The sequence below is a fragment of the Dryobates pubescens genome, chromosome 11, assembly GCF_014839835.1.
Source record: "Dryobates pubescens isolate bDryPub1 chromosome 11, bDryPub1.pri, whole genome shotgun sequence".
NCBI classification, from domain to species: Eukaryota; Metazoa; Chordata; class Aves; order Piciformes; family Picidae; genus Dryobates; species Dryobates pubescens.
Genome location: NC_071622.1, coordinates 11,970,624 through 11,994,403, shown reverse-complemented (window position 1 = coordinate 11,994,403; position 23,780 = coordinate 11,970,624). Strand labels below are relative to the sequence as shown.

Genomic DNA, 23,780 nt, shown 5'->3' with positions numbered 1-23,780 from the left:
CTCGGGGAAGGTCTGAGGGAAGGGCCGCCCGCAGCTCTAGCAGAGCTCCGCCCGCGATGGGGCGGGTGAGCCACCAGCAAGGGGGGGCGCCGCGAATTGGGGCCGGTCCTGGGCAGGAGAAGCCGCGCTGGTTGCGTAGGGGGTTCGGGTAACTCCTCCCCCTCGAAACCCCGGTGGATGCTCGTAGCCCCGCGGTGCTTTGAGACAGACTCACGGCCGGCGATCGCTGAGTCCAATGGGTGAGGTGGGGCATTGCTCTACAACCCAATTCAGACTACTCTCCCCCGGACAACATTTTCATGCCCTCCCCCACTGCAAACCTCAATTTCTATGACTTGAAACCCCACAAATCTGGTGGCAGAGGTATTGGCAGTTGCAGCCACCGTTATGCAAGCTCTGCCAACCCCTGTGAGTCCTCTATCTCCCCCTTCAAAATAATCACAAACACCATTTTGGTTAAAAAAACGTTGTTGGTTTCTGCCCCTTCCCTGTCTTTACTGCTCACAAGGCATTGGGGTAGCGGCGCTGGGAAAGCCTCTTGGGTTGGGTGGGTCGAGCAGTGGCAGTGAGCTGGGAAAGCAGAGAGAGGTGGTGTCAAGTTTTTTACCCTAAAATGGAGCCTTGCTGTAGTCAGGATGCATCCTCTTCCAATTCCCACTTTCATCACATCCCCCCATCATCGTCCTGCCACCATATTATTTTCTTGTCAATACCATACTCTTAAGCACAGGGCTGGTATCCCCTAGATCTCCCTGCCCGCAGCAGACTGGCCAGGAACCATCTCCCTACCTCTTCCAAAAGTCAGGCACCACCCACCCCTCAAAAAGCCAGAAGCCACCTCTGCCCATTCCATCCAGCAACACCCCACAGGAGGGTGCTCTCACCTGAGAGAACTGGACAGGGTTGAAGAGGGGGATTGTCCCCACCGGTGGTGGAGGTCTGTGGAAGCTGGTCTGGAAAAAGTGAAGGGAGAGAAGCTTAACAGCCACCCCCCAGTTTCAGAACCAACCCAAGATGAGGGGTATCCTGGACTACCCCCTTCACCCATTAATACATTTCTCTCCTCACCTGCCCTCCTGACTCCCCACCAGCCACTTCCCAAGAGTCTCTCGCCTCTGTGGGCACTGGGTTAGCAGAAAAGGTATTTTCACCTTCCATTCCTCCTGGATCATACAACCAAGCAAAACAAAACAAAGCAAACCTGTAAATTAAGAGAAATGGCTTCTGAGAGCCAGATGGGAAAGGGGTGAGAGGTCTTGCAGCATTTACCGAGGTTTCTGGGGGGAAGAGGACCCAAAAGGCTTGTTGCAGCTGTGAGAGGGGCATCAGGTGGGGCTGGCGACATCCATTCCTGAAATCATATCCATCCATTTAGAGCAGAAGTTGCTTGCATGGTAAGAAGAACTCTGCACCAGATATCACACCACACTTTTGGGGTACTGCTCTGCACCCATCCTGCTGAGAGGTACCCCAAGAGCTGCAGGCCAGCTGAGCTAAGGAGGCACTACAGGATCAGGGCAAGCAACCCCTGTCACAAAGTTAAAACACCTGGAGTGCTCAAAATTGGGCAAGAGGATAGCCACCAAGCCTGTGTACAGCATAAAAGGCTACCAGGGTCTTTGGGCTCCTCTTTGTTTCTCCTCATCTGCTAGTTTTGCAAGAATATCTCCAGACCTCCTGCTCTGGGACTGTAGAAGGAATCTTCCAGGGGAGGATCTAGCTCAAACATCTTCCTCCATGCCCATCATTGGCCTGCAGTCAGGGATGTGACACCCTGAGGACCTGGCCTGGACTGGGATGACCACACATGACTGCTTCCCACTCTGTGCTGTGCTTCCAATTAAGAAGGGTTTTCTTGCATTCAGCTCCTAAAACCTGCCCAAGCAGTGCTGCTCCAGCTGCTGTTTTCCACTCCAGTGGAGGGCAAGAGAAGCCTGCAGAGTCTGCTGAGTGCTCTGAGGACCTCCTGGATCAAAGAGGCTTTATAGATTTACAGTTATTATTAATCAAGGATTCACTTCCAAGCTAGAAAGGCTCCTGTTGTCACTGTCCCCATACAGAGCAGCTATGGCCATGGAGAGCTGTGCAATGGCACAGAGGGAGAAATAGTGGATGAAGAGGGGGATGTGTCATCTGTTCCCATGACTGTTACCCTGGGTTAAGTCAGCCTTTTGTACCCTACCTGTTGTCCTGAAGTGGAGGAGTCTGGAGCTGTCTCAGATGTGGCTTTGGGAGAGGTTTCCTTGTTAGGCTTCGACCGAAACCAGCCAAACCACCTGAATCCAGAGCTCTGGGAAATGGAGGTTATCACAATCGGTGGAAATAGGTGGAAATGGGAGGATGCTGCAGCCACCCAGATGCCTCTCTCACTGGCTAAGAGCCGGCTCCACTTTGCCCAGGGCAGGGCAGGCACAGTGGACATCAGGGACAGGCAAGCTGAGAGCACGAGGCTTCAAGTCAGCACTTGCATGCTCACCTTATCCTCATCTGGCTTCTCCTCTGCTGCTGCCGACTCTTCGGCAGAGTCTTCAGCTGCGCTCTCTGAGGATGGCCGGCTGTCCAAGGAGACAGTGGAGCTCTCTGAGATGGTCCGAGCCCTCGCCTTTAACTCCTCCTGACATCAGAGATTGGAGCTGCCATGTGGTGTTCCCAGAGCATGATTCCCCAAGCATGTTTAGAGCATCCTCGAAATTCCTCCATGCCAAGATTAATGAGCAGCATCCCCAGGGACACACCCTGTGTGCTTTATATAGCAGGTGGGAAGGGATAGCACCCACAGTGGGGGTGCAGTGGGCAGCCCATAGTCCCAGAGATAGGAGGGTGGAGGGGGTTCCCTTAACCTGTCAGGTCCCCAGAAAGATGGCTGGCTCTGTGATGGGTGGGTTCTGTGCAAGTTAAGGGCATGGAAGGATGAGGCAAAAAGTTCCAGACTCTCATGAGGTGGTGTCCCTGACCCCACTGACTCACCTGCTCTGCTGGGAGGGGTGGCTGCACACCCCCAGGGGGTGATGGGACACCCCAGGGCTCTGCCACTTCTCCTGTAGAGCAGAGGGAAGGACACAATCAGGGTTTGGCCTGCCTGCCATGTCTGTCAGAGGTATTCTCAGTGCTTTTATCATCCCACTCCAAAGCAAGGCCAGGTGACCAAGATGTCCCTCCGAGAGGTGCAGAAGACCATTGTGGTCCCTGTCCATACCAGCATCAGGAAGGGATTCACAAGGCTGCACTGGTGCATCTCCAAAATCTGCCTTGTGCTGCTGGAGATGAAGCTGTTTTCTCCATCCAGCATAGAAGTGGCAACACTGCAAACAATCCCACCTCCCTTGCCGCTTTTAGCTTGTGAAAATTAAGACCCACCTGCCCAGGGTGGCTGGCAGTGGTAGACTTAGTTTGCATGCATGGCATCAGGGCAGGCATGACTCCACATAAGGACAATGTGCAGGGAGCAGTGTTTGAAGTCACACATGTTCCATAGGGGGTCACTCTCCCAAGGGACACCCCATCCCCCTGCTACTAACCAGGGACAAGCATTTTTGCAGGGGAACAAGGCTGGAGCTCTTACCTGCTGGTGACACTACCTGCAGATGGGGCTCAACAAAAACACCTCCTGGAGGGGTGGCTGTCCCTGGGCCGGGTGTTGGGGGCTGCAGCTCTTGCTTTACACCAAGTAGTGGTGCTGCTGTCACCTGAGTGAGTGCTGGGTGCCGGAGAGACACATCCTGACAGGAGCTGGGTCCCTGGAGTGGCATGGGCTCATACCACTGGTCATACTGGCAGTCTTCAGGCTGTGGAAGCTCTTGGCCAGGCTCTTCCTCTGCAAAAGAACAACCAACCCACACCTCAGGAGTTTATTCTGGTGTTTATTTTTTCATCAGGGTGTTGGCTGCACAGAATTCTTCCCTTTTCCATTATACATCAGCAGGAGTCAGGGGGTGAGGAGGCACCCCAGGGATCATATATGAGGGAGGGAGAAGGTAGGGCACTATGCAGCAGCAGGGACCTTCCAGAGGCTTCAGGGAGGGTGGGCTGTGAAAGACAGGGGAGAAAAGCTCCTGGGAATGTGCCTCCGGTTGCAGACAATATCAGAAGGGGAATGCTATGGAAGCCAAGAGACCAAACATGAGGAACACACACTCAGCAGCTCAGAAGAGCAGCTCAGAGGAGCCAGGGGCCTCCAGCCTTTTCTTCTGCTCCTGCTGCACACCCTGAGCAGCAAAAAAAAGAAACAAACACTGAGGAGCCATAACCTTCATTCCTGCTCCACAGGAGCACCCACAGATGAGTTTCTCGCTTCAGGCAGGTTTATTTAGGACTGGGTTTTTTGGTTTGAAAGGCAGGCTGAGCAAGTGGGCTTTGTTTTATTTAACACATACACAGGTTGCTCTGTCAGATGTTAGACATGGTGTAGGCAGCACATTGCTCTTCCTTCCAGGTGCACGTCCTGCTTGTTCCAGCTCTGCAGTCTCCAGCCAGAAACACGCTGGGCCCTGAGAAGTTTCTCTTCGGTCATCATGAGACACGGCCAGGCAGAACCCAGATCCCGTGGGTCTGAGCATGGGAAGAGTCTAGGATACCTCTTGGAGGTCCTTTGCCTACTGGCATCACCTCCAGCCTGCTCAGGGTTGGCATTGCACACATGAGCTGCTTCCACACAACCTGAAGGTGCTTGAGGTCCACAGGAAGATGGATGCTTGACCCTACACTGCCCAGCAAGCTAACCCAGGAAAAGTCAGCCCAAAATGTAAGGATGGAGAAGGAGGTGGCTGTGACCATGTGGACCCCAGCTTGGCACTATGATTTGGGCTTTGACTTTCTAAGATGGATGAATTCAGAATCCTGCCAGCTTCCTCTGCATGCAGGTCCCTCAGATGGTGACTCTGGGTGGCCTTCTCAATCAACAGAAGGGACAAGCATTGGGAAAACAAGCTGTGAAGACCACATGGAGCAGATCTGGCCACTTGAAGAAACCATCCCATTGTACCTGTGACTTTTTACCAGGGAAGAATGATCATGCCCCCAGCCCTGATAGCAGCAGAAAACAGTCAGGATTGATGATCCTTTTGACTGCCTGGGGGAGCTCTTTGAAGAGGAGTTTGGCAGCAGCCAAAGAAGAAATGGCTTGGAAGAATTTGTCATGTTTTATCCTGCCTGCACCAGTCTTCATTCTCCACCCATCAGTGCTGGTGTTCCCAGCACAAAGCTAGACCTAAGCAGCAGCAAGGAGCAGTGGGGCTGGGCCAGGGCATCCTGCTGATGGTTGTGAAGCAACACTGATGGGTCACCAGCCCAACCGATGTGCTGCTGCCCAGCTAGAAAAAGAAAGCTCTCCAAGCCTTCCCTTGACAACCATCCTTGATGTCTCTTGATCCTCTGGGTGAGCTGTTGCTGGAGGGGACTTGAGGTCACCAAGGCAAAGTGAATAGATGAAAGAGAAAACAGGGAAGGGGAAACGCTGGGGCTTCACCAGCAGGCACGCTGCAGCTCAGCATGCAAAGGGAGGAGCTCTTTCCTGAGTCTTTTGCTCTGCAAGTGTGAAATCCCCTTAGTTCAGCTCCAATTTGCATTCCCAGAGGACTGCCGGAGAACAGGACCGTCTCTCCTTGGAGGCTCAGCCGAGAGGCATGTGTTCTGCCCAGCCAGTCACCCCCTGCTTTTCCTCCCACAATACCCACAGGGACTTGTGAAGCTGCAGTAATTAGGCCCAATTACTTAGACTTCATATGGAGGGCATGAGCATCAACCCCTTGGTTTGTAGCCCATCCCCAGCAGCTTCACAGCAAGGGGGTGCATCCAGGCAGGAGCAAAATATTGAGCTCTGGGGTGATGTAAGGGACAGGGAGCTGCCCCTAAGCCCTTGACAGCACAACTCCACATGCAGAGTAGTCCACTGTGGTGACTGCAACCTGCCATTTCATTTTCTTTACCTGCTGTTGATGTAGCAGTCCAGGAGAGCTCTAGCTGAGCGGGTGCTGCCTCCTGAGAAAGGTCATCTTCTACCTGCAAGGAGTCAGAGGGAAATTGTGATAAACCAGATGGAACATGGGATGGCACAGGGCAAAGACTAAGGAAACAATGAAGCTGATGTAAAGGAAAGCATGGTGCTGGTGGGTCTGAGGCTCATGACCCACCTTGGGCTGTAGGAGCCCCGGTTATAGGTGAGACCCATACCAGCATGATCCCAGCTCTTTCCTAGCAAGTGAAGGGGGCTGCAGCACCACTGTCCCACTGAGAGCAGGCAGGAGGAGGAACTGGAGACAGAAAAGGGCACAAAACCAAAAGCAGGAATGAAACCTGAGCAAAGAGCATTAATCCAAGGACCAGACCACCATTAAGCAACCCAAAAGCACACATCTGCAAAGTAATGCCCCACCGGTATCTTCTGAAACATCCTCACTGTCAGAAGAGATCACCACTCAACCACCAGCCCGACTGCCCTCCTCGAGCCAAGACAACGAGCTTTTTGCCCTGCATGAAGCTCTGCACCTCCCCCTGCTCACACCTTCAGGCACTGCAGCCCCTCTGCTCCTGCGGAAGCTGCAGGTGTCGCTACACAACTCCGAGCTCACAAGCTAAGGAGAAATTCACTTCGGGAACAACAGCCTTTGACTCTCCCTACCCATCCCCACAGATTCAGGGCAGAGGAGGAAGATGCTGCTGCAGACAAACCACCACACAGACCACCTGCTCCCCAGCATCCCTGCTCCTCCTTACCTCCCACTGCTGGCAGTAGGCTCGGAGCTGTAGCAGCCAGTCAGGCTCCAGGGTCTGGTCCTGCTCTGGCATCTCCAGGAGCAGAGGGTCAGAGAGCTTCAGCCGCTCGGATAGCTATGGAGCCATGAGAGCAACAGAGCTTGTCACACATCTCTGCTCTGCAGGGTCCCTTGCAGCAATTGCACACAGACCCAAGGGAAGATAGCACCAGAACTGCACTTCTTCATAATAAGAGGGTAAAAGCAACCCCAGGCTCTCGTGCAAAATTTATTCCCTCTCCTGCTCTGCTACAGGGAGGCCCTGGCCCATCCTGTGGCCTGCACAGAGCCTCCAGGCAGGGCTATCTCAGCCATCCCCACAGGGATGTCAAAGTACAATGTCATGGAGACAGGCAGGTAACTTACCTCCAAGGAAAACAAGCACCTTTAATCCCACTTCACAGCCAGAGCGGGGCACTGGCCAGTCTGCAGGACATCCCACCAGGAGCCCTGGCAACAGCTCAGCCTACCCTTACCTATCCTATGAGGATGGATGGGAGCTGGTAGGGTTTGAGCTAAGGGTACACCTGGCTTTGCAACAAGCATTACCATCACTAATAACCACACAGAAAACAACAGAAATCCAGGGCTGGGAGGGGCCTTTTGAGGTGACCTGATCTATCTGCCAGCACTCAAGTAAATCCTGTGGTGTGCCCACACCAGCCTGTTTCTGTCTGATTTGCACTTACGTATCTCCAAGGAGAAGATTTTACAACCTCTTAGGCCTGTGCTGATGTTTAGTGTCCTGAGAGCAAAAGAGTTTTTTCTTCATATCTAAGTGAAATCTTCCCTGCTGTAAATTAAGCCTCTTGGTTCCTGCTCCTGTGGAAAAACTGCAGGGACAGTCAGGCACCTCCTGCGTGCCTGAGGGCTGTTATCACATCCCCTCCTACCCCTTCTTCCCACAGCATATCTTGCCTGGAAAAAATAACCCCAAGGCCTTCTTCAGAGGTCATTTTCCCCTCAAGCTCTTATCATTCTACACTCTTCCCTTCTGCACTTGCTCAAATTTGGCCCCATCTCTGAGTGCAGCACCCTGAACAGGGCACAGTGCCCCAGCCAAGCCCCCTGAGACCTGAGCACGGGGGGATTTATCACCTCCTTGTCTCACACATGTCACTCTTGCTCTCACAGCCTAGAATAACATTATAATGTTGGTGCTTTTCTAGCTTTTTTTTTTTCCCACCAGCATCCTGTTATCCTGTTGCTGCTTGATATTTTTTCCATGCTCCACTATCTCCCCCAGGTCCCTCTCTGCAGTATTGCTGCTGAGTGTTTAATTTCTCCTGCAGGAGTGGGGTCTGCGCAACCCCAGCTGCAGCCATCTCAACAACATGGGGCTCCAGCTACCTGTGACAGAGCAAGAGGAGCTTCTGGGGCCACCCGTCCAACCAGCCTGGGATGAGATGGAGGGTTCCCTATTGAACTAAATACCAGTCTGAAGAAATTGCTTAGAGAAGGATCCAGTTTTAAGGCAGAGATGACACTCAAAGCACTGCTCTTCAGAATCTTTACTGAATTTTCTCTTACTGCTATCAATCCACTCCTTGGGGACTTATCAGGCTTCCCTCCCAGCTCCTCCGTGCTCATTTGTCTTTTACATTTTGATTTGAGGTTTCTGCATCAAGGGTCACCAAAATCCATACAAAGGTCCCTTTGGAGCTCAGCCACCCTCCACAGGCACACAGGTCTCAGCTATCTCTCCCACAACAGTCCCCACGGGACATTTCTCTCTATTCCCAAAGGTTTTTGAAACAAAGTCCAGAACATTCTTTCCAGTTCCAGAAGGTTATATGACTCACTCAACTGGAGACCAGCTTGGGACAGAGTCTGGCCATAGAGGGTGGAGTAAGCCAGCACCCAGCCAGGAATTCTCACTACCTACAGCCCCATTGTCCCATCTCTTTGCAGACTCACATGTGCTCATCCTAAATCAATGGCAGGAAGGAGGAAATTACGAGCATGATTACTCCTAAATGGGGGGAATGTTTAATCCAAAAGCTAATGGTGCACTTTGATCCAATATTAATGAACCAGCACCTGGTTGTGTATCTCCCCAGCTTCAAAAGAGGGGAAGTCTTAATCAAACACTAATGTGTATCATAATTTGTAACACAGTCTAAAACATCAAAGACAAGAGTGTCTGCGAATGCACTAGTTTTTCAGATGAAAGTGTTTTCTCCCAGGAGAAGCATTATCCCCAGCAGAACTGCAGATCTGAGAGGCTGTTAGACAGTAAATAGGTTTTGACAACGGGGAGGGAGGCTGCACAAACCAAGTTTGGGGTAATTTCTGCAGTGTTGGCTGCAGACTGGCAGCTTCCTGCCCCTCATCCCACAGCACTGCAGTTTCTGCCCCCTTCCCAAAGGAAGAAGGCTTTGAGCAGCCCCAGCGCTGCCCCAGCGATGTGCACAGAGCTGCTCTCCTGAAAGCCCAAACTGCTCAGGGGACCTGGGACACTTTTGTTTCACCCCTCCCTGCCCCAGCATCCTGCTCATGAACTCAGTAATACCAGCTGAGACACACTCCTCTTCACTGTCACCCCAGAAGACACCCTGACAGGTAAATGGAATCATGGGCTGATGTGCTGGAGGGGAAATGTCAAGCACTCATACTTCAGCGTCTTGTGTCTATGTCATTTGGAAGTTCAAAAAGCCTCTCCAGAATCAAAAACATCCTTTGCTTTCAAATAACTGTTCCTCCTCAGCAGCCACCACAATTCCTTTGTTTTCTACCATGAATCTGTGGGGTATTACAGACCCCATGGAGATGCTGGCTTTGCTGTGCACAGCACGCACCAGGCAGCAAGCCCTGGGGAGCTGCTCAGAGCTGCCAAGCACCACCAACCATGGGAAACCCTGAGGCTGCTTCTCACTGTACCAGGTCCCAAATGGGTATCATAACCTGGCAAGGGGATATGAGACTCACCTTCATCACTTGCTGGGCCAGGACAGGGTGGCTGGCCAGGTCCTGGCCCAGAAGCACAGTGGCAATCTGCTCACAGTATTGCAGGGCCTGGGCTGGGAGACCGTGGTCAGCCAAGCGAGAGGCGTAGAGGAGTTTGTACACCTTGGGAGAGGGGAAACAGAGCAAGGAGGTGGTCATGTCCTGGTTCCCTCTGCCACAGTACATCATCTCAGTGTGCCTCAGAGCACCTCATCACCCCAACCCACCCCACGGGGCTATCTGGCATCACCAGAGCAGCCCAGAGCCAGCAGACAGGTGATATGGAGAGCACACCAGCCGCCCATTTTCACTGATCCACTCAAATCTGCGTTCAGTTTTGGGGTGCACACTACAAGAAAGACATTAAGGAGCTGGAGCAGATCCAGAGAAGGACAACAAAGATGGTGAACAGGTCTGGTGAGGAGTGGCTGAGGAAACTGGGGTTGTTCACTCTAGAGAAGAGGAGGTTGAGGGGAGACCTTCCTGCTCTCTACAGCTCCATGAAAGGAGGCATGGGTGTACCAATACTCTCTTCTCCCTAATAACAGGTGACAGGACAAGAGGAAATGGCTTGAAGCTGCAGCAGGGGAGGTTTAGGTTGGATATTGGAAGAAACATCTTCTCTGAAAGGGTTCTCAGCCACTGGAACAGGCTCCCCAGGGAGCCTGACTCCCCACCCACAGAGGTGTTTAAAAGACACAGAGATGTGGTGCTGAGTGATCTGTTTTAGCACCAGCCTTGGTAGAGCTAGAGAATGGTTGGACTCAATTATCTCAAGTCTTTTCCAACCAAAATGTTTCTATGATCCCTGCAGCACCAAGTGCCAGCTGCTTATCTGCAGTATGAAAAGCCCAGAAAGCTGGAAGGCAACCAAACCTGAGCAAGCTCTGACCAAACACACCATGTCCCCAGTCTGCCCAAGCCCCTGTGATGGAGGGGTTGGCCAGTGCAGCCTCCTCTTCACTCCCAAAGCCCAGCAAGAGGACAAGCCTTGGAGAGCAGCCTGAGTCCCTAGCTTTGGAGGTATGGAGGCACATTCTGGGGCATGTTCTTGTGCATCTCTGCTACCTGGAAGGGGAGCAGGAAGGATTTGGGCTGGCGCAGCTGCTGACAGTACTCAAAGATCTCCATCCGCTGGATGGCCTCTGTCCTGGCAAACTGGGTGAATGTCTGTCTGCAGAGAAGAGGAGCAGAGGAGCAGGTTCAGCAGGCAGGAACAGAGCTCTCCACAGAAAGCCCCACACACAGATTCACAGCTCCACCACCATGCCAGCCTGCAGCTGGAGAGGCCCAGAGCAAAGCTCACACGAAGAGCAGGGAAATCCCACAAACAGGGACTGGTTTTGCACAAAAGTGAGATCCCAGGGATGGGGGGAAGGTGGAACACGTCACTCTGGCATGAGCACCATTTCTTAGGCTCACTCACCGGTGGCTGCTGCCCAGCAGAGCCATGCGGTCCACCTTTGACCCAAAGTAACCAAAAGGGACATCTGCCATCAGGTAGCAGAAATGAGCTGCTTCAACTGCTCCTTTGCCAGCTGGATGGGAGGAAAAAAAGATAACAAACACTTAGTCCTGAGAAAGAGGTCACTATGTGGTCAGTATTGCTTTGGAGGCCCCAAATCAGTTTGGAGAACCCAAATTAACTTCTCTTCCCTGTCCATCTAGACCCTGATCCTTTCTCCCTTCTCCATCTTTTTCATCTGTTTTCTCTGACTGCTTTTGTACCTAGGAGGGGAAACCAGTTCAGTGGTAGGACCAGGGGAGCCTGAGCAGGGTCCTCCTGCTCTGCAGGATGCCACTGTTGGTATGAGATCTCCAAGTTCTCACTATGGGAGCAAGTCCTGAGCCTGACTCATCTGCCAGGAGGAAGGGCAGCAAGACCCATCAATGCCCCACCCTTTCCACCACACATGCATGCACTTCCTATCTTGGCACCAACATACATCCATGACAGTCTGGACATGCATGGTGACATTGCAAGTGTCCACCCACTAGCAGAAGACTGCAGGAACATAGGTGCTTACAATGGCCCTGGCTCACCCAAAGTGTCTCCCATGGTGACAATGGCTCTGTTGTTCAGCTCCATGTCTCCAGCCTTGTTGGACAACATCACAGCCAGGTGGGGCCTCCAGTCTCCCCACGTGGCATCCCCACAGCACTGGACGGTGACAAGAGGAGAGTGAAGGTGAGCAGAGATGATCACCACAAGGTGGGTGTCACAGGCAAGTGACAGCACAGAGGTGCAGGTGCCAGGGGCAGCCCCTTGCTTACGGACCAGTGCTGCCTGAGGCATCCTTCCCGACATGAGCTGGAAGAGGGTCTGCAGTGGGTCATTGGTGGTCAGCGTGCTGGTGAACCTGTGAGGAGACAGCAGAGATAGAGCTGCTGTGCTGGGACTCCAAAGCCTCATTCACCTCCAACAGCATACCCCAAATGCCCCAGGAAAGCAATGTCCTCAGAGGCATTCTGGAGAAGGCCTTACCTCCAGAGCAGGCAAGTCTCCAGCACAATGCTGGATAAAACTTCCTGAAAAGGATTCAGATTACACAAGACAGAAAACTTCTGCTTAACTTGCCCTGAAGAGATCAACCCAATCCAGACCAAGCATGTTAATTCCACCAGAAGAAGTTCATACAAGTGGGATGAACAGCTCAGACCATGCTGATCACTGGGAAGATGGCTCAGCTCCCCTTGTCCCAGTGAATGCACTTGCTAGAGCAGCAGGGGCAAAGCCAGAACCTCAGAATAAATCCACCCCACATTTCCAAAACCTGGCTTTCTTTCCTCTTGCTTTCCAGTCCCCACTTGGTGTCTCTCAGGAAGCTCCAGATGAAACCAATGCTGTTTTTTTTCAGAGCAGAGACTGAGGGCACCCAAAGAGATAACAGGCTTGGCAAAGCCATCACACCTTGCTTTATCTTCTCCAGCTTACCCAGTGAGCACCCAGCTGTAGGTCCGAGGATCCATCTTGCTGGAGAGGAAGAGGGCATGGCCCCACAGATGGTTTCTCATAGCCCAGACTAGAGCATCCTGCAGTCAAAGTGGAGCAGAAAAAGCATTTGCACTAACTCTTTTTTCCCCTGACTTCCACTGCCAGGGGACCCTCTGCTCACCCATCTCAGAGAAGAGCCCCAGTAACTGCTCTGGCTTTAATTAATACCCTCTAAATAACTCTTCCATGTTCAAAAGCCTCTTTATTTTTCTATCTTGTGTCATGACAAGAAGAGGGACCTTCATAACAATACTGTCTTTCCTGGATTTCCAGGTCTGTGCTGCTTTCAATGCCACCAGTGTAGGATCCCAGACTGGGCACCAATCTTCTCTGCATCCGACCTTCTTATTTCCCTGTACCTTTGGTCTCAAACCACATAGATGCAACTAAACCCATGGTGCTGGTAAAATCCTCTGCACTTTGTTTTCCCTCAGGGCCCCATCCTAGCTGCCAACAGTGGGATATCACAGCTGTAAGCCCTCTTGTACAACGAGCTTGATAGGTTGATCCCACAACCAAAAGGCATCCCCTGACCGTCCTTCCTTTTAAACACCTGAAGTGGTCAAGGGGGCCAAAACCAAAACTCCACCTTGTGTCCTAGATCCTGTTCACCACTTACTTTCTTCCTGCCATAGTAGAGGAGTTTGGTGAACTTCTCCACTATCTGCTCCTGCGTCTCCACAACCGGAGGGACTTCCCCTGTGATGAGGTCCAATGTCCCTGGCTGACGCGACATCAACTCCTCATCTGTCAGGCCGATCAGGTTTGCTGCAGGGCTTTGCCTCTTGTACTTCTCCTCACGCCTGCAGTCTTGCATCAACAGCTCAGCTGTGTCTGAGCCCACCATGGACTGCAAAAGGGAAGGCAAAGAGCAAGACCCATGGAGGTTGCCCCATGAGTGAAGGCTGATGGCACTTCCAGTTCGACACTCTTACTCTACCTTTGTTCTAGCATTTCGTCCCAGTGAGACCAGCCTTGGCCACCAACACAAAGTTTTGAAGAGCAAAGAATTCAACACAACTAGCAAGACCTTCACAGCACTCACTCTGATGGTCTTATTCCAACATCTGCTTACAACAAGTAGCCACAGATTAGATTGGATGGGTTTTATTGGGTTAATGGAATAGTCCCCTTTTAAGCAAAAATTATGTCTGCTCGATGGAAGTGGCCACACAGCCATTCAGAGCTGCTGCAGTATTGGGCTGTGGTATCTCACAAGGATGAAAAACAATCCAGGAGAAGGGGTTGCTTTAAACATCCAGGCAGTCCCAACTGATTGATGATACCGTGGGAAGTGGTTGCTTTTAAGGCACAGCCCCTAAAACCATCAGGTGGATCAAGCACATAAGGGACATAGACCTGGCCTCACTTCTAAGATCAAACAGGTCAGCAACCTCTCATGGGACACCTACCCCATTCTGCCGGCAGAGGAGGAGCAGGAGTTTCCAGAGAAGAGCTGAATCTCTGCCTTTCTGTGTTGAGAGATCACAGCTCGTGGCTATCTTCTGCTGGCAAAATGTCATCACATCCACCTTGTGTAGATCTTCCCTATAGCAGCAAAGAAAAGCATCAAAAGAGCCCCAAAGGCAAAGCAACCTAGGACATCATTCAGCGTGCCCAGGTTCTCTGATGGGGATCATAGATTCATAGAACCATTTGGGTTTGAAGGGACCTGTTCCAGTGCTTCATCAAAGATGCCAAAGATTCAAAGTGAGAGACAAAAACATATCAAGAGTCACAAAGAAATATCAACAGTCACATACCACCCTGGCACCAACAAGCTCAAAAATGCTTCAATTTGATCATTATTCATGACTCTGCAGATTTCTGTTTCAGGCATGCAGATGGCATCTCAAACCCTCTCTCTGCCCTACTCATAATCCTTTCATCCTTTCACCTGCAAAGCAGCTCATTTTTGCTTAGCTGTGCTGCAGTCACAGCCATGGATATCTGAGGCTGTAGGAGCAGGCACACAGGCAGTGTCTTTGATTAACAGGCACAGCTTGGGGAGAAAGACAATCTTGTGACCACACAAAGCCTTTGGGTCTGAAACAGCAGCAGAAACCTCACAGCTATGTGCAAACCAGGTAGCACAGTAAAAAAAAATAATCAGACAGTTGAAGAGAAAAGGCAGCTGAGAGACAAGCTCAGCCAGGGAAGAGGGCTCAGGGAGGGAGATGCTGATCCTGGCTCAATCACACCTCCATATCACAGAATCACAGAATGTTAGGGGCTAGAAGTGACCTCGAAAGATCATCCAGTCCAACCCCCCTGCCAGAGCAGAATCACCTATACCAGATCACTCAGTAATGCATCCAGGCGGGTTTTGAGTATCTCCAGAGAGGGAGACTCCACAACCCCCCTGGGCAACCTGTTCCATCACCCTCACAGTGAAATTTTTTTTTCCTCATGTTTACATGGAGCTTCCTAGGCCTTAACTTCCACCCACTGCCCCTTGTCCTGCCACTGGGCATCACCAGGAGCAGCCTGCATCCATCCTCTCAGCACTCACCCTTTACATATTTATAAACATGAAGGAGGTCACCCCTCAGTCTCCTCTTCTCCAAGCTAAAGAGACCCAGCTCCTTCAGTCTATCCTCATAAGGGAGATGTTCCATTCCCCTAATCATTTTTGTGTCATAAAGTTGTTCCCTAAATCCCCTTCAGCACAAGTAACTCCAGGTCTTCTACCCAGCTTCCTAAATCACAGAATGGTTTAGGTTGGAAGGGACCATAAAGATCATCTAGTTCCAACTCCCCTGCCTTGGGCAGGGACATCTCCTACTAGACTTAGACTAGGTTGCTTATGGCCCCAGCCAACCTGGCTTTGAACACTTCCATGGTTGGGGACTCCACAACTCCTAATGCGAAGGCCCTTTTTAAATACTGGAAGACTACTCTAAAGTCTTGCCAGAGCCTTGTCTTCTCCAGGCTGAACACCCCCATCTCTCTCAGCATGTCCTCATAGTAGAGGTATTCCAGTCTTCTGATTATCTGTCTTCATTGCTGTCCCCTGGCCCCACTCTAACAGTTCCATGTCCTTCTTGTGCTGGTGTCTCCAGAGTTGGACACAACACTCCACCTGGAATCTCATCATAGTAGAGTAGAAGGAGCTTCTGGGTATCTTCAACTCCTTTGCCCAGTAAATGGTTTTCCTTCTTCTGCACACTCCTTGCCTCTGCCCACTTTAGTGACCAGAAGACATGCTGGTGTAACCAATATGATAGGGAGCCAAACTGATGCAATATGCCATGATTCATCCCCAGGCTCACACTGGATGAAGGTACATTCTGGGTCTGACCTTGCCATGCTCAACAGTCTCAGGGGACAAAACCTCAGGGAAAAGCTAAACCACAGGTTGACCCTGGGCTTTTGACTTCCAAAGAGATCTCCCAAAAAATCAATTTGCTGGGACATGAGTACAAAATAAGGTCAGACATACAAACCACACTAAACCCACATCCTATGAATATTCCAAAAGCCATCTCCCATAATCCACACCAACCCACACCACAGAAAAGGGGCTGGCCTCCCAGTCTGAACCTACTTGGTCTTTGCAGATATTTCAAAGCTATAGGAATCCTAAAGTCTGCCTTGAGTTCATGTCTCCTGCCAAAGGAGAGGTGCTCCCAGGCCAGCACAGCCAGGAGGACACAGCTCCCAGAGCTGCCAGTGCAGCTTACCTGGCCAGGGGTCCTGGGAATGCCCGCAGCTCCTCCAGCTCCTTTGTGTCATGAAGGATTACCTAAAAACAAGAGCAAATCAGCAGCTGGACTGCAGCAATCACACCAGCCCCAGCTGCCTTGCTGAAAGTCATGGCCTTGGCCAAGGGGTCAACAGTGCTGGTCAACCCATTCTCAGCGCTGGCTTTAGGCAACCCCGGAGCATAGACTCTAAACCGTCACTATGGCCCCAAAACTCAGTCCAGGAAAGAAATGCCTGTTGAGATGGCATCTGCCTCCTTTGGGAGGTAAAAAAAAAAGAAGGCTAAAACATCATGGTAGACTCAAGGGATGGATACTTTGTATTGGAGCACCTCAAAAAGGTGAGTAGAATCTCCTTCAGAGAGATATAGACCACACCTGGACCTAGTGAAAGAGATGACTATGAGCAGGTCACAGATGATATGGGTTATGGAGCTGAAGGAGCAGGATGCAGAGCCCAAAGCATGAAAGCAATGCCCAGGAATGGGCTGGCATGATGCAGACTCCAGAGCCCACGTGAGCTGAAGATGAGATAGCAGCAAGGGAGAGAAGGTTGCTGAGGAGGCTGTTTGGGTGCCAAACTGTGTTTGCATCGCGGAGGGCAAACAGAGTCACTCCGGCAGGGGGACTGAGGGTGGTCAGGGGAGCTGGGCTGTGACATACCTCCAGGCTGTGCAGCTCAACGCAGGCTAGCTGCCCCTCGAGAGGGTGGTGGGGACACACCAGCACCAGCTGGCCTCCAGCTCCAAAGCACACCGCCACGTGTGGCTGTGAGAACTTGGGGACCCCCGGGATCGGGGGAGACACCAAAGGCTCCCCTGCAATGACACACAAGCCACTGTGAGCCCCCCGACCGACCCCATCCCACATCCACTATGGAGGACACGGCCAGGTCCCAACCTGGACCTCACGCTTAAGCCACCTTCCACTGACCCACACCCCCATGCAAGAACTGTCCCCTAAAGCAGAAGGCATGCATGGCAGCTCCTGCACCTACCACAGCAGGACCAGGTCCAAGCTGAGAGACAGCAAATCTCCTAACACCAGTCATTGTTTTCCTTGTCAGAGGAGTGAGGGTCCCATCATACCTCACCTGCTTGTGCTGGGCTCCAGGTCCCTGAAAGCATGGGGTTATAGTGGTCAGAGCCATCATGGATGTACTGGCTGAGCTCATAGCTGCTGGAGCTGACCGGGCTGGCCCGAGGACTGTGGTACTGCAGGGGCAGACTGGGCTGGCCTGAGGACTGTGAAGAAGGGAGAAAACACAAACCTGGCTAAGAAACTAGGGACAGAGCTGCTTTTCTGCTCCCAGGGTGGTGGGGTAGGCTCTGCTGCTCCAAGGATGTGGCAAGCAGTAACAGCACAGCTCAGAACAGCTGTGCAGCTGACTTTGTCCAGCATCTGAAGTTCATCATGTCACATGCCCCTAATGATACCCACTGGCTTTTAAATAATTTGACATCAGCCACCAGTCTAACCCAACAGCTATCCTAGACTCCACATGGCCTCCTCAATGCCATCAGCAGGCAGTGCTTGGGAATCCAAATCCAGCCCTGCCCAGGAGCCAAACCATCAGAGCAGCTTTGATTTAGTCTTTTAATTTGCTCTTTGATAAAACAGTGGTCAGAACACCAGTGTGATGGAGCAGACTTTGGTGTGCAGAGCTGAAACCACAGACTTTGGTGGATGCAACTTTCGGCTGCTTAAGGAGGGTGCAGGGAAGCATCCTACCAAGCCTGGATTTCTGTCCTGCTCTTGAACTTGTGCAGAAGCAGTGTAGAGCCCCATGCCTGGGAAGACAACAGCCCAGTAGATGAAGAGTTCATAAATATTAATAATTATTAATAACCCACTGTAATCGTCCCCAGAGACTGTTCAATACTGAGTGCAACACAGCAAAGTAGCCCTTTTCTTCTCACTTGGAAGAGGAACACAGAGATTGCTCCCCAAAACCTCTGGGAAATCCCTCAGCCTTTTGTCCTGCACCCCTGCCCATCTCAAAGTTACCTCCTGGGGCTGCCCTCTGGTTTCCCCTGAATCCTGGCTGAGGGTTTCTCCCCCAGCCCATTCAGACCACTCAGCTGAGATGTTTCTCTCCTTGTGGGAGTCAGAGATCTGTGTCCTGCAGAACAGAGCAAAAGGAGATGCCCTGAAAGTTAAGAGATTTTGTAGACTAGCCACATAACTGCTACTTTTGCAGCAAATAGCTGCATCAGGTGATGCCCAGCCCCCTCACCCTTACCTGTCTTGCCCTGGGGGGTTGGAGACCAGATTGGGGTGGTAACCCCTGTAGTAGTGCTGGTCTCGATAACTGGCACTCTTGCCGTAATGCTCTCCCTGTCTTGGGTCTGGAGAGACAATCAAGATTTAGTGTTGCTCCTCCAGAGGAACAAGCTATAATGAAGTTGCAGAAGAAAAGCAATGAGTCAGGCAATTTGCCATGCACACCCCATTTGCTTCCAAATTAGCCCAACACATTGGAGGTATGATAAAGCCCTGTACAAGTTTGCCAACACACCGCTGAAGTCTTTCCTTCTTTCTACCTTTCCCTTTTCTTCGGCCCAGGTACTTCAGAAAGAGCAGAAACAAGGCTTTGGGCACTCTGATCACACAGCACCATCAGCACAGAGTTCTGCCTGGGGCTGGGAATGACCCAAGTTTTGGAGGTCAAGGGCAAACATTCCTTTGGGTACACCAAGTTCCTGTTTATATCACCCAAACACGAACTGAAGGCTGTGCTGTACAGGCAGGAAAGCACCAGCAGCCTGGCACTGTGGGCATGAGAAAACCCTGGAGATGGAAAAGTCCTTGAGAGGAGATAGCCCTGGGACAACAACCCATCCTGGAGAAAGCATTTTCTCCTCCCCTGCAGGCAAGTTGCCTCCATCCCCAGACCTGAAGGATAAGCCCAGACCTCTGTCATCCTGCCAGACTGCTGGCTGCCACTGGTGGCTTTGGTAGATGTAGTCATCCCCATAACTGGCTGCTGGATAATGCCAGTGGGCATCTTCATATCCTTGCCTGAAACACAACACAGAATACTCAATCAGAGAAAGAAACAGGCCCACACCTAGGGTTAGATTCATGCCCTGGGTGGGAACAAGTGATGGAAATAAAACCAGGTCTCCTGCCCAGGTGCCCTGCACGATGGCAGAGCCAGAAACAGGTCCAGCATCACATCTGGAAAGAACAGCAAAAGGTTTAGACACTTTCCCACCCCCAGATATGAGAAGGCTGTGCACTGCAGTTACAGGTGACGTCCAGTTTCAGCTTGATGGTGAGGACTTGTCATGGAGATCAACTTTCACCCACAATTTAGGAAAGGTCCCCCAAAAGCACTTTCTCCACCAAGTTCTGGAGCTGCTGTGTCCACCACACAGCTCAGCAGGTATTCCTCTGCAAGGAAGCCTGGCCCCAGCCTAAGCCACCCACGAAGCACTCACATACCTTCCCCCTTCACAAATTACACAGTGATTCAGTCAGCCCCATTCAACAGCCCCTTCCCAGCACACAACCTCAGCAAACCCTCCAAATCCTCACCAGAAACCACCAAGGGCAATAAACTCAGGCAAATCAACCCAAACTTGATGAATCACCCCAAGCTCTCGTCACTGAGAGCATCCTCTAGCCCACAATTTATCCTTCCACCCTCCGCTGTTTCAGCAGCTGAGCTTGCAAGCTCTCTTTTTGCTCCTATATTGCAGTTACATTTTTATTGTTCACCTTGCACCTAGTAAAAAAAGAATTGCATTTAATCAAACCCTCATGAAAATTGCCTCGGGACCAAGAAGCCACCTGTATAACGGCAGCCACAGAAGTCACAGCTGTAAGAAGAAATCAGAGCTGCACCTGTTACATAGCCTTAACCATAGAATCCCATGGCTGTGGTAATCGCTGGACATCACCTAATCAAACACTGCCTCTGAGTCTGCAAAAAATGGCTGGTCACCACTTTGCCCACACCAGGATGAGGGCAGCACCCGTGTTACAATCCCAGGAGAGCAGAGAATCACAGAGTCATTTTGGTTGGAAGAGATCTTTAAGATTTTCGAGCTCAGCTGTTAACCCAAAACTGCCAGGTCACCACTAAACCATGCCCCTCAGCACTGCATCTACGGGGCTTTTCAATTCCTCCAGGGATGGGGACTACACCACTGCCCTGGGCAGTCTGTTCCAGGGCTTGACAACCCTTTTAGGGAAGATACTGTTCCTAATGACCAACTTAAACCTCCTATGATGCAACTTGAGGCCATTTCCTTTTGTCCTATTGATTGCTACTTGAGAGAAGAGAACAACCTCCCACCTCACTCCTTTCAATGAGTTGTAGAGAGCAAGAAGGTCTCAACCTCCTCTTCTCTAGACTGAACAACCCCAATTCCCTCAGCCACTCCTCACAAGACTAGACCATTCATCAGCTTTGTTGCTCTTCTCTGGACCCATACTAGCACCTCCATGTCCTTTTTGTACTGAGGGGCCCAAAACTGAACACAGTGTTTGAGGTGTGACCTCACCAGTGCTTAGTACAGGGGGACAATCACTTGCCTGCTCCTGCTAGCCACACTGTTCCTGATACAGACCAGGATGCTGTTGGCCTTCTTGGCCACCTTTGCACACACTAGCTTGTGTTCAGCTGGCTGTTGAACAACATACCCAGGTCCTTTTCCACTGGGCACTTTTCCAGCCATGCTTTCCCAAGCCTGGAGCATTGCATGAGGTTGTGGTGACCCAAGTGCAGGACTTGGCACCTGGCCTTGCTGAACCTCAGCCCATTGGCCTCAGCCCATTGATTTTGCCTGTCCAGGTCTCTTTGCAGAGCCTCCCTATGTTCAAGCAGATCAACACTCCCACCTAACTTGGTGTCATCTGCAAACTTACTAAATGTGACCTCAGTCCTCTCACCCAGATCATTGATAGAGGTATTAAAGAGAACTGACCCCAGTAAAGGCCCCTGGGGAACACCAGCCAACTGTCCTCTGGAGTTAACTCCGTTCACCACCACTCTTTGGGCTCCTGGTCAAACATTATTTTGGGAAGGTTTACAAGGAGGGGGCTCAGCACAAGCATCACAAAGTTGGGCATCTCTCACCTGCTGGGGTAGCTGCTTTCATGGTAGCTAGCCCGGGAAGCCTGTTTGTGGATGTCCGTTCGGGGGGGGTGGCCCTCTTCCCAGGGCTGGTGGCTGGGGAGGTGGCTGCCATCCCAGGAGCCAGGCCGAGGTGGGTGCCCTGCACCGATCAGCTGCCTCCTAGTCTGGGGTGGGGGACCATAAGAGGCCTCTCCCCAAGCACCACGGGCTGCCTGCCTCTCCCACGGCTGGGGTGGCCGGGCAGGGGCCCAGGGCTCCATCACAATCTTGCCAGCGAGGTCCTCTCCACTTCTGGGATAGGAGGGAAAGGTTGCTTTAGTGGTCTGCAAACAATGAGAGAAGTCACAGTGCAGTTGATAAGCAGCTTGTCACCCTCCTCAAAGCCTATTGCTACCTACTCTCTGCTCTTGGGAGCCTGCTGGAGACTCAACATCCTTGCCCAGAGACAGGAGAAGGCCATCTCCACGCCTGCCTAAACATGAAGGTCCCTTTAAAACACCAGGATGAAACTGACCATGTTTGAAAGCAACAGGCACCCAGCTCTCCTCAGAGCAAGAGGAAATATCCAGGTAGCATCCTCCCGCACCACCATCCAGCCCTGCCAAACACCACCACTCACTGCCTCCCCAGACATGGGCGATACCAGCTTTGCCTCTGTGACAAGGTGGTGAAATCCTATTTTGTACTGGGAGGGGAAGGGATAGTGAGAAAACTACCAGCAGGACCAGAAGAGTTATTCTCGAAGAAATGAGCAGTGACAGAGGCAGGGAGAAACAGAGCTTTGCACTTGTGAGCTATGAGACAAGGTGGACAAAGGGATTTCCTTCTGCCTTTCAGCCCCAGCAGGAGTCTAGCAGTTCCAGACACCAGCCTTGCTTGTAATGGTCCCACACAGAAGAGAAAACCCTAAGGAAAATCTTAGGGTGAGTGAAGGCCACCTGCCAGGATGCCACCCTCAAGCCCTCCATGTCTCCTCCTGAAGCACTGGTACCAAACTACCCCCTCCACAAAGGCTCACAAACCTCCCCACCCCAGGAAGATGGCTAGATGCTGTCCTAACCCCTTGTCACCCCTCCCACACTCAAGGTTCAAGCCATTTGGGGGTCACTTAAGACCTGGGAGACACGTGTACTCTCAGGTCTGAACAGAAGCAGCTCCCTTTTCGCCTCCTCTATTTGGAAGCAGGATAAATCCTTCCCCTAAAGCGCCCCCGAGCACAAGCACTGAGACACCCATCACGGTCCCACTGAGGGATTCCCTCTGGGGCTTCCCACCGCTGTTTGTCCCCCGCACACACCTGCTCGGAGGCCGCCGGGGCCCTTCTTCCGCTCGCTGGGCGCCGCTGCCAAAGTCCACTGCCACATGGGCCGCCGGCCGCCGCCGTGGCCAAAGGGCAGCCCCGGCTCCTCCGCCCCAGCCTGACTCCCTCGGCAGCTCTCGCTGCTCCCGTGGGGGAGCGTGCGGCTGCCTGCAGCTCCGAGAGTCGCTTTCCCCATCGCTTGCGCCTCCTCTCAGCCCCAAGATGGAGGATGCAGCTCTTTGAGCTCAAAAAAAGTCTGATGTTTCTCCTGTGGGTGTTTTTTTAGTGCCTTAAGTGTCCTCTTCTACGCAGCCTGCAGCCTTTCGGTGCTTAAAGGGACTGATAAGAAAGCTGGAGACAGACTTTTCATCAGGGCTGTTGTGACAGGGCAAGGGGTGATGGTTTTAAAATAAAAGATGGAGATTCAGACTAACAGAAGGAAGTTTTTATACATTAAGGTGAAACACTAGCCCAGAATGCCCAGATGGGTGGTAGATTCCTCGTCCCTGGGAACATTCCAGATCAGGTTGGATAGAGCTCTGAGCAACCTGATCTAATTGCAGGTGCCCCTGATCACTGCAGGAGGGTTGGGCTAGACAATCTTTCTTCCCAACCCAGATCGTTCTGTGATTCTATGATCTCTGTACTTCCTAAATAACAAAAGATAAAACTTGTCTGCTAAGCTCTTGGTTAAATCAGACCCACTCACAGATCAAGCAGATAACATACACCCCACCAGTTGCTGCCCAGGGCAAAATCTGGACGTCATGGAGCCAGGGTTCACCCCAGCACTGCCTTATAAGTCCTTATAGTGCAATAATGGCCCCGCTCAAAGTGACTGGGGACTTACAGTGCCTGGTCACCCTCTCCCAAACTCCCCCAGGCACCTTAAAACAAAAACAAACCAACCAACCACACACACACACAAAAGGAGTAAATGAAGTCAAATGGCATCACAGAAAACTGAAAAAAAGCTGATACAAGAGAAGCATCTTCCACC

At 51.7% G+C, this 23,780-nt stretch overlaps 1 protein-coding gene across 1 annotated transcript; it reads right to left on the bottom strand.

Moving 5' to 3' along the window:
* Positions 1 to 501: 501 nt before the first annotated feature.
* Positions 502 to 21,740, bottom strand: SEC16B (SEC16 homolog B, endoplasmic reticulum export factor). Its single transcript, XM_054165555.1, has 26 exons — positions 21,481 to 21,740; positions 21,133 to 21,144; positions 19,309 to 19,415; positions 18,637 to 18,742; positions 18,402 to 18,516; positions 17,488 to 17,638; positions 17,058 to 17,212; positions 16,374 to 16,435; positions 14,103 to 14,238; positions 13,310 to 13,540; positions 12,631 to 12,728; positions 11,974 to 12,055; positions 11,739 to 11,856; positions 11,122 to 11,233; positions 10,764 to 10,869; positions 9,678 to 9,818; positions 6,712 to 6,825; positions 5,925 to 5,997; positions 3,563 to 3,814; positions 2,968 to 3,038; positions 2,477 to 2,614; positions 2,183 to 2,290; positions 1,270 to 1,351; positions 1,069 to 1,163; positions 885 to 953; positions 502 to 570 (listed from the first exon to the last, which is right to left on the bottom strand). The coding sequence occupies exons 1-26, from the start codon at positions 21,738 to 21,740 to the stop codon at positions 502 to 504; spliced, it is 3,063 nt and encodes a 1,020-aa protein (XP_054021530.1).
* Between the last annotated feature and the right edge of the window lie 2,040 nt (positions 21,741 to 23,780).

Bases quoted from the DNA above. Each gene is read 5' to 3' on its own strand.
- SEC16B (XM_054165555.1), bottom strand. From the start codon at position 21,740: ATGGAGCCCTGGGCCCCTGCCCGGCCACCCCAGCCGTGGGAGAGGCAG. The intron at 11,234-11,738 runs GTGAGCCAGGGC...CCTCCCATCCAG, and splicing joins CACCATGGGAGACACTTTGG to CTGGCAAAGGAGCAGTTGAA. The intron at 2,291-2,476 runs GTGAGCATGCAA...TCCATTTCCCAG, and splicing joins AGAAGCCAGATGAGGATAAG to AGCTCTGGATTCAGGTGGTT.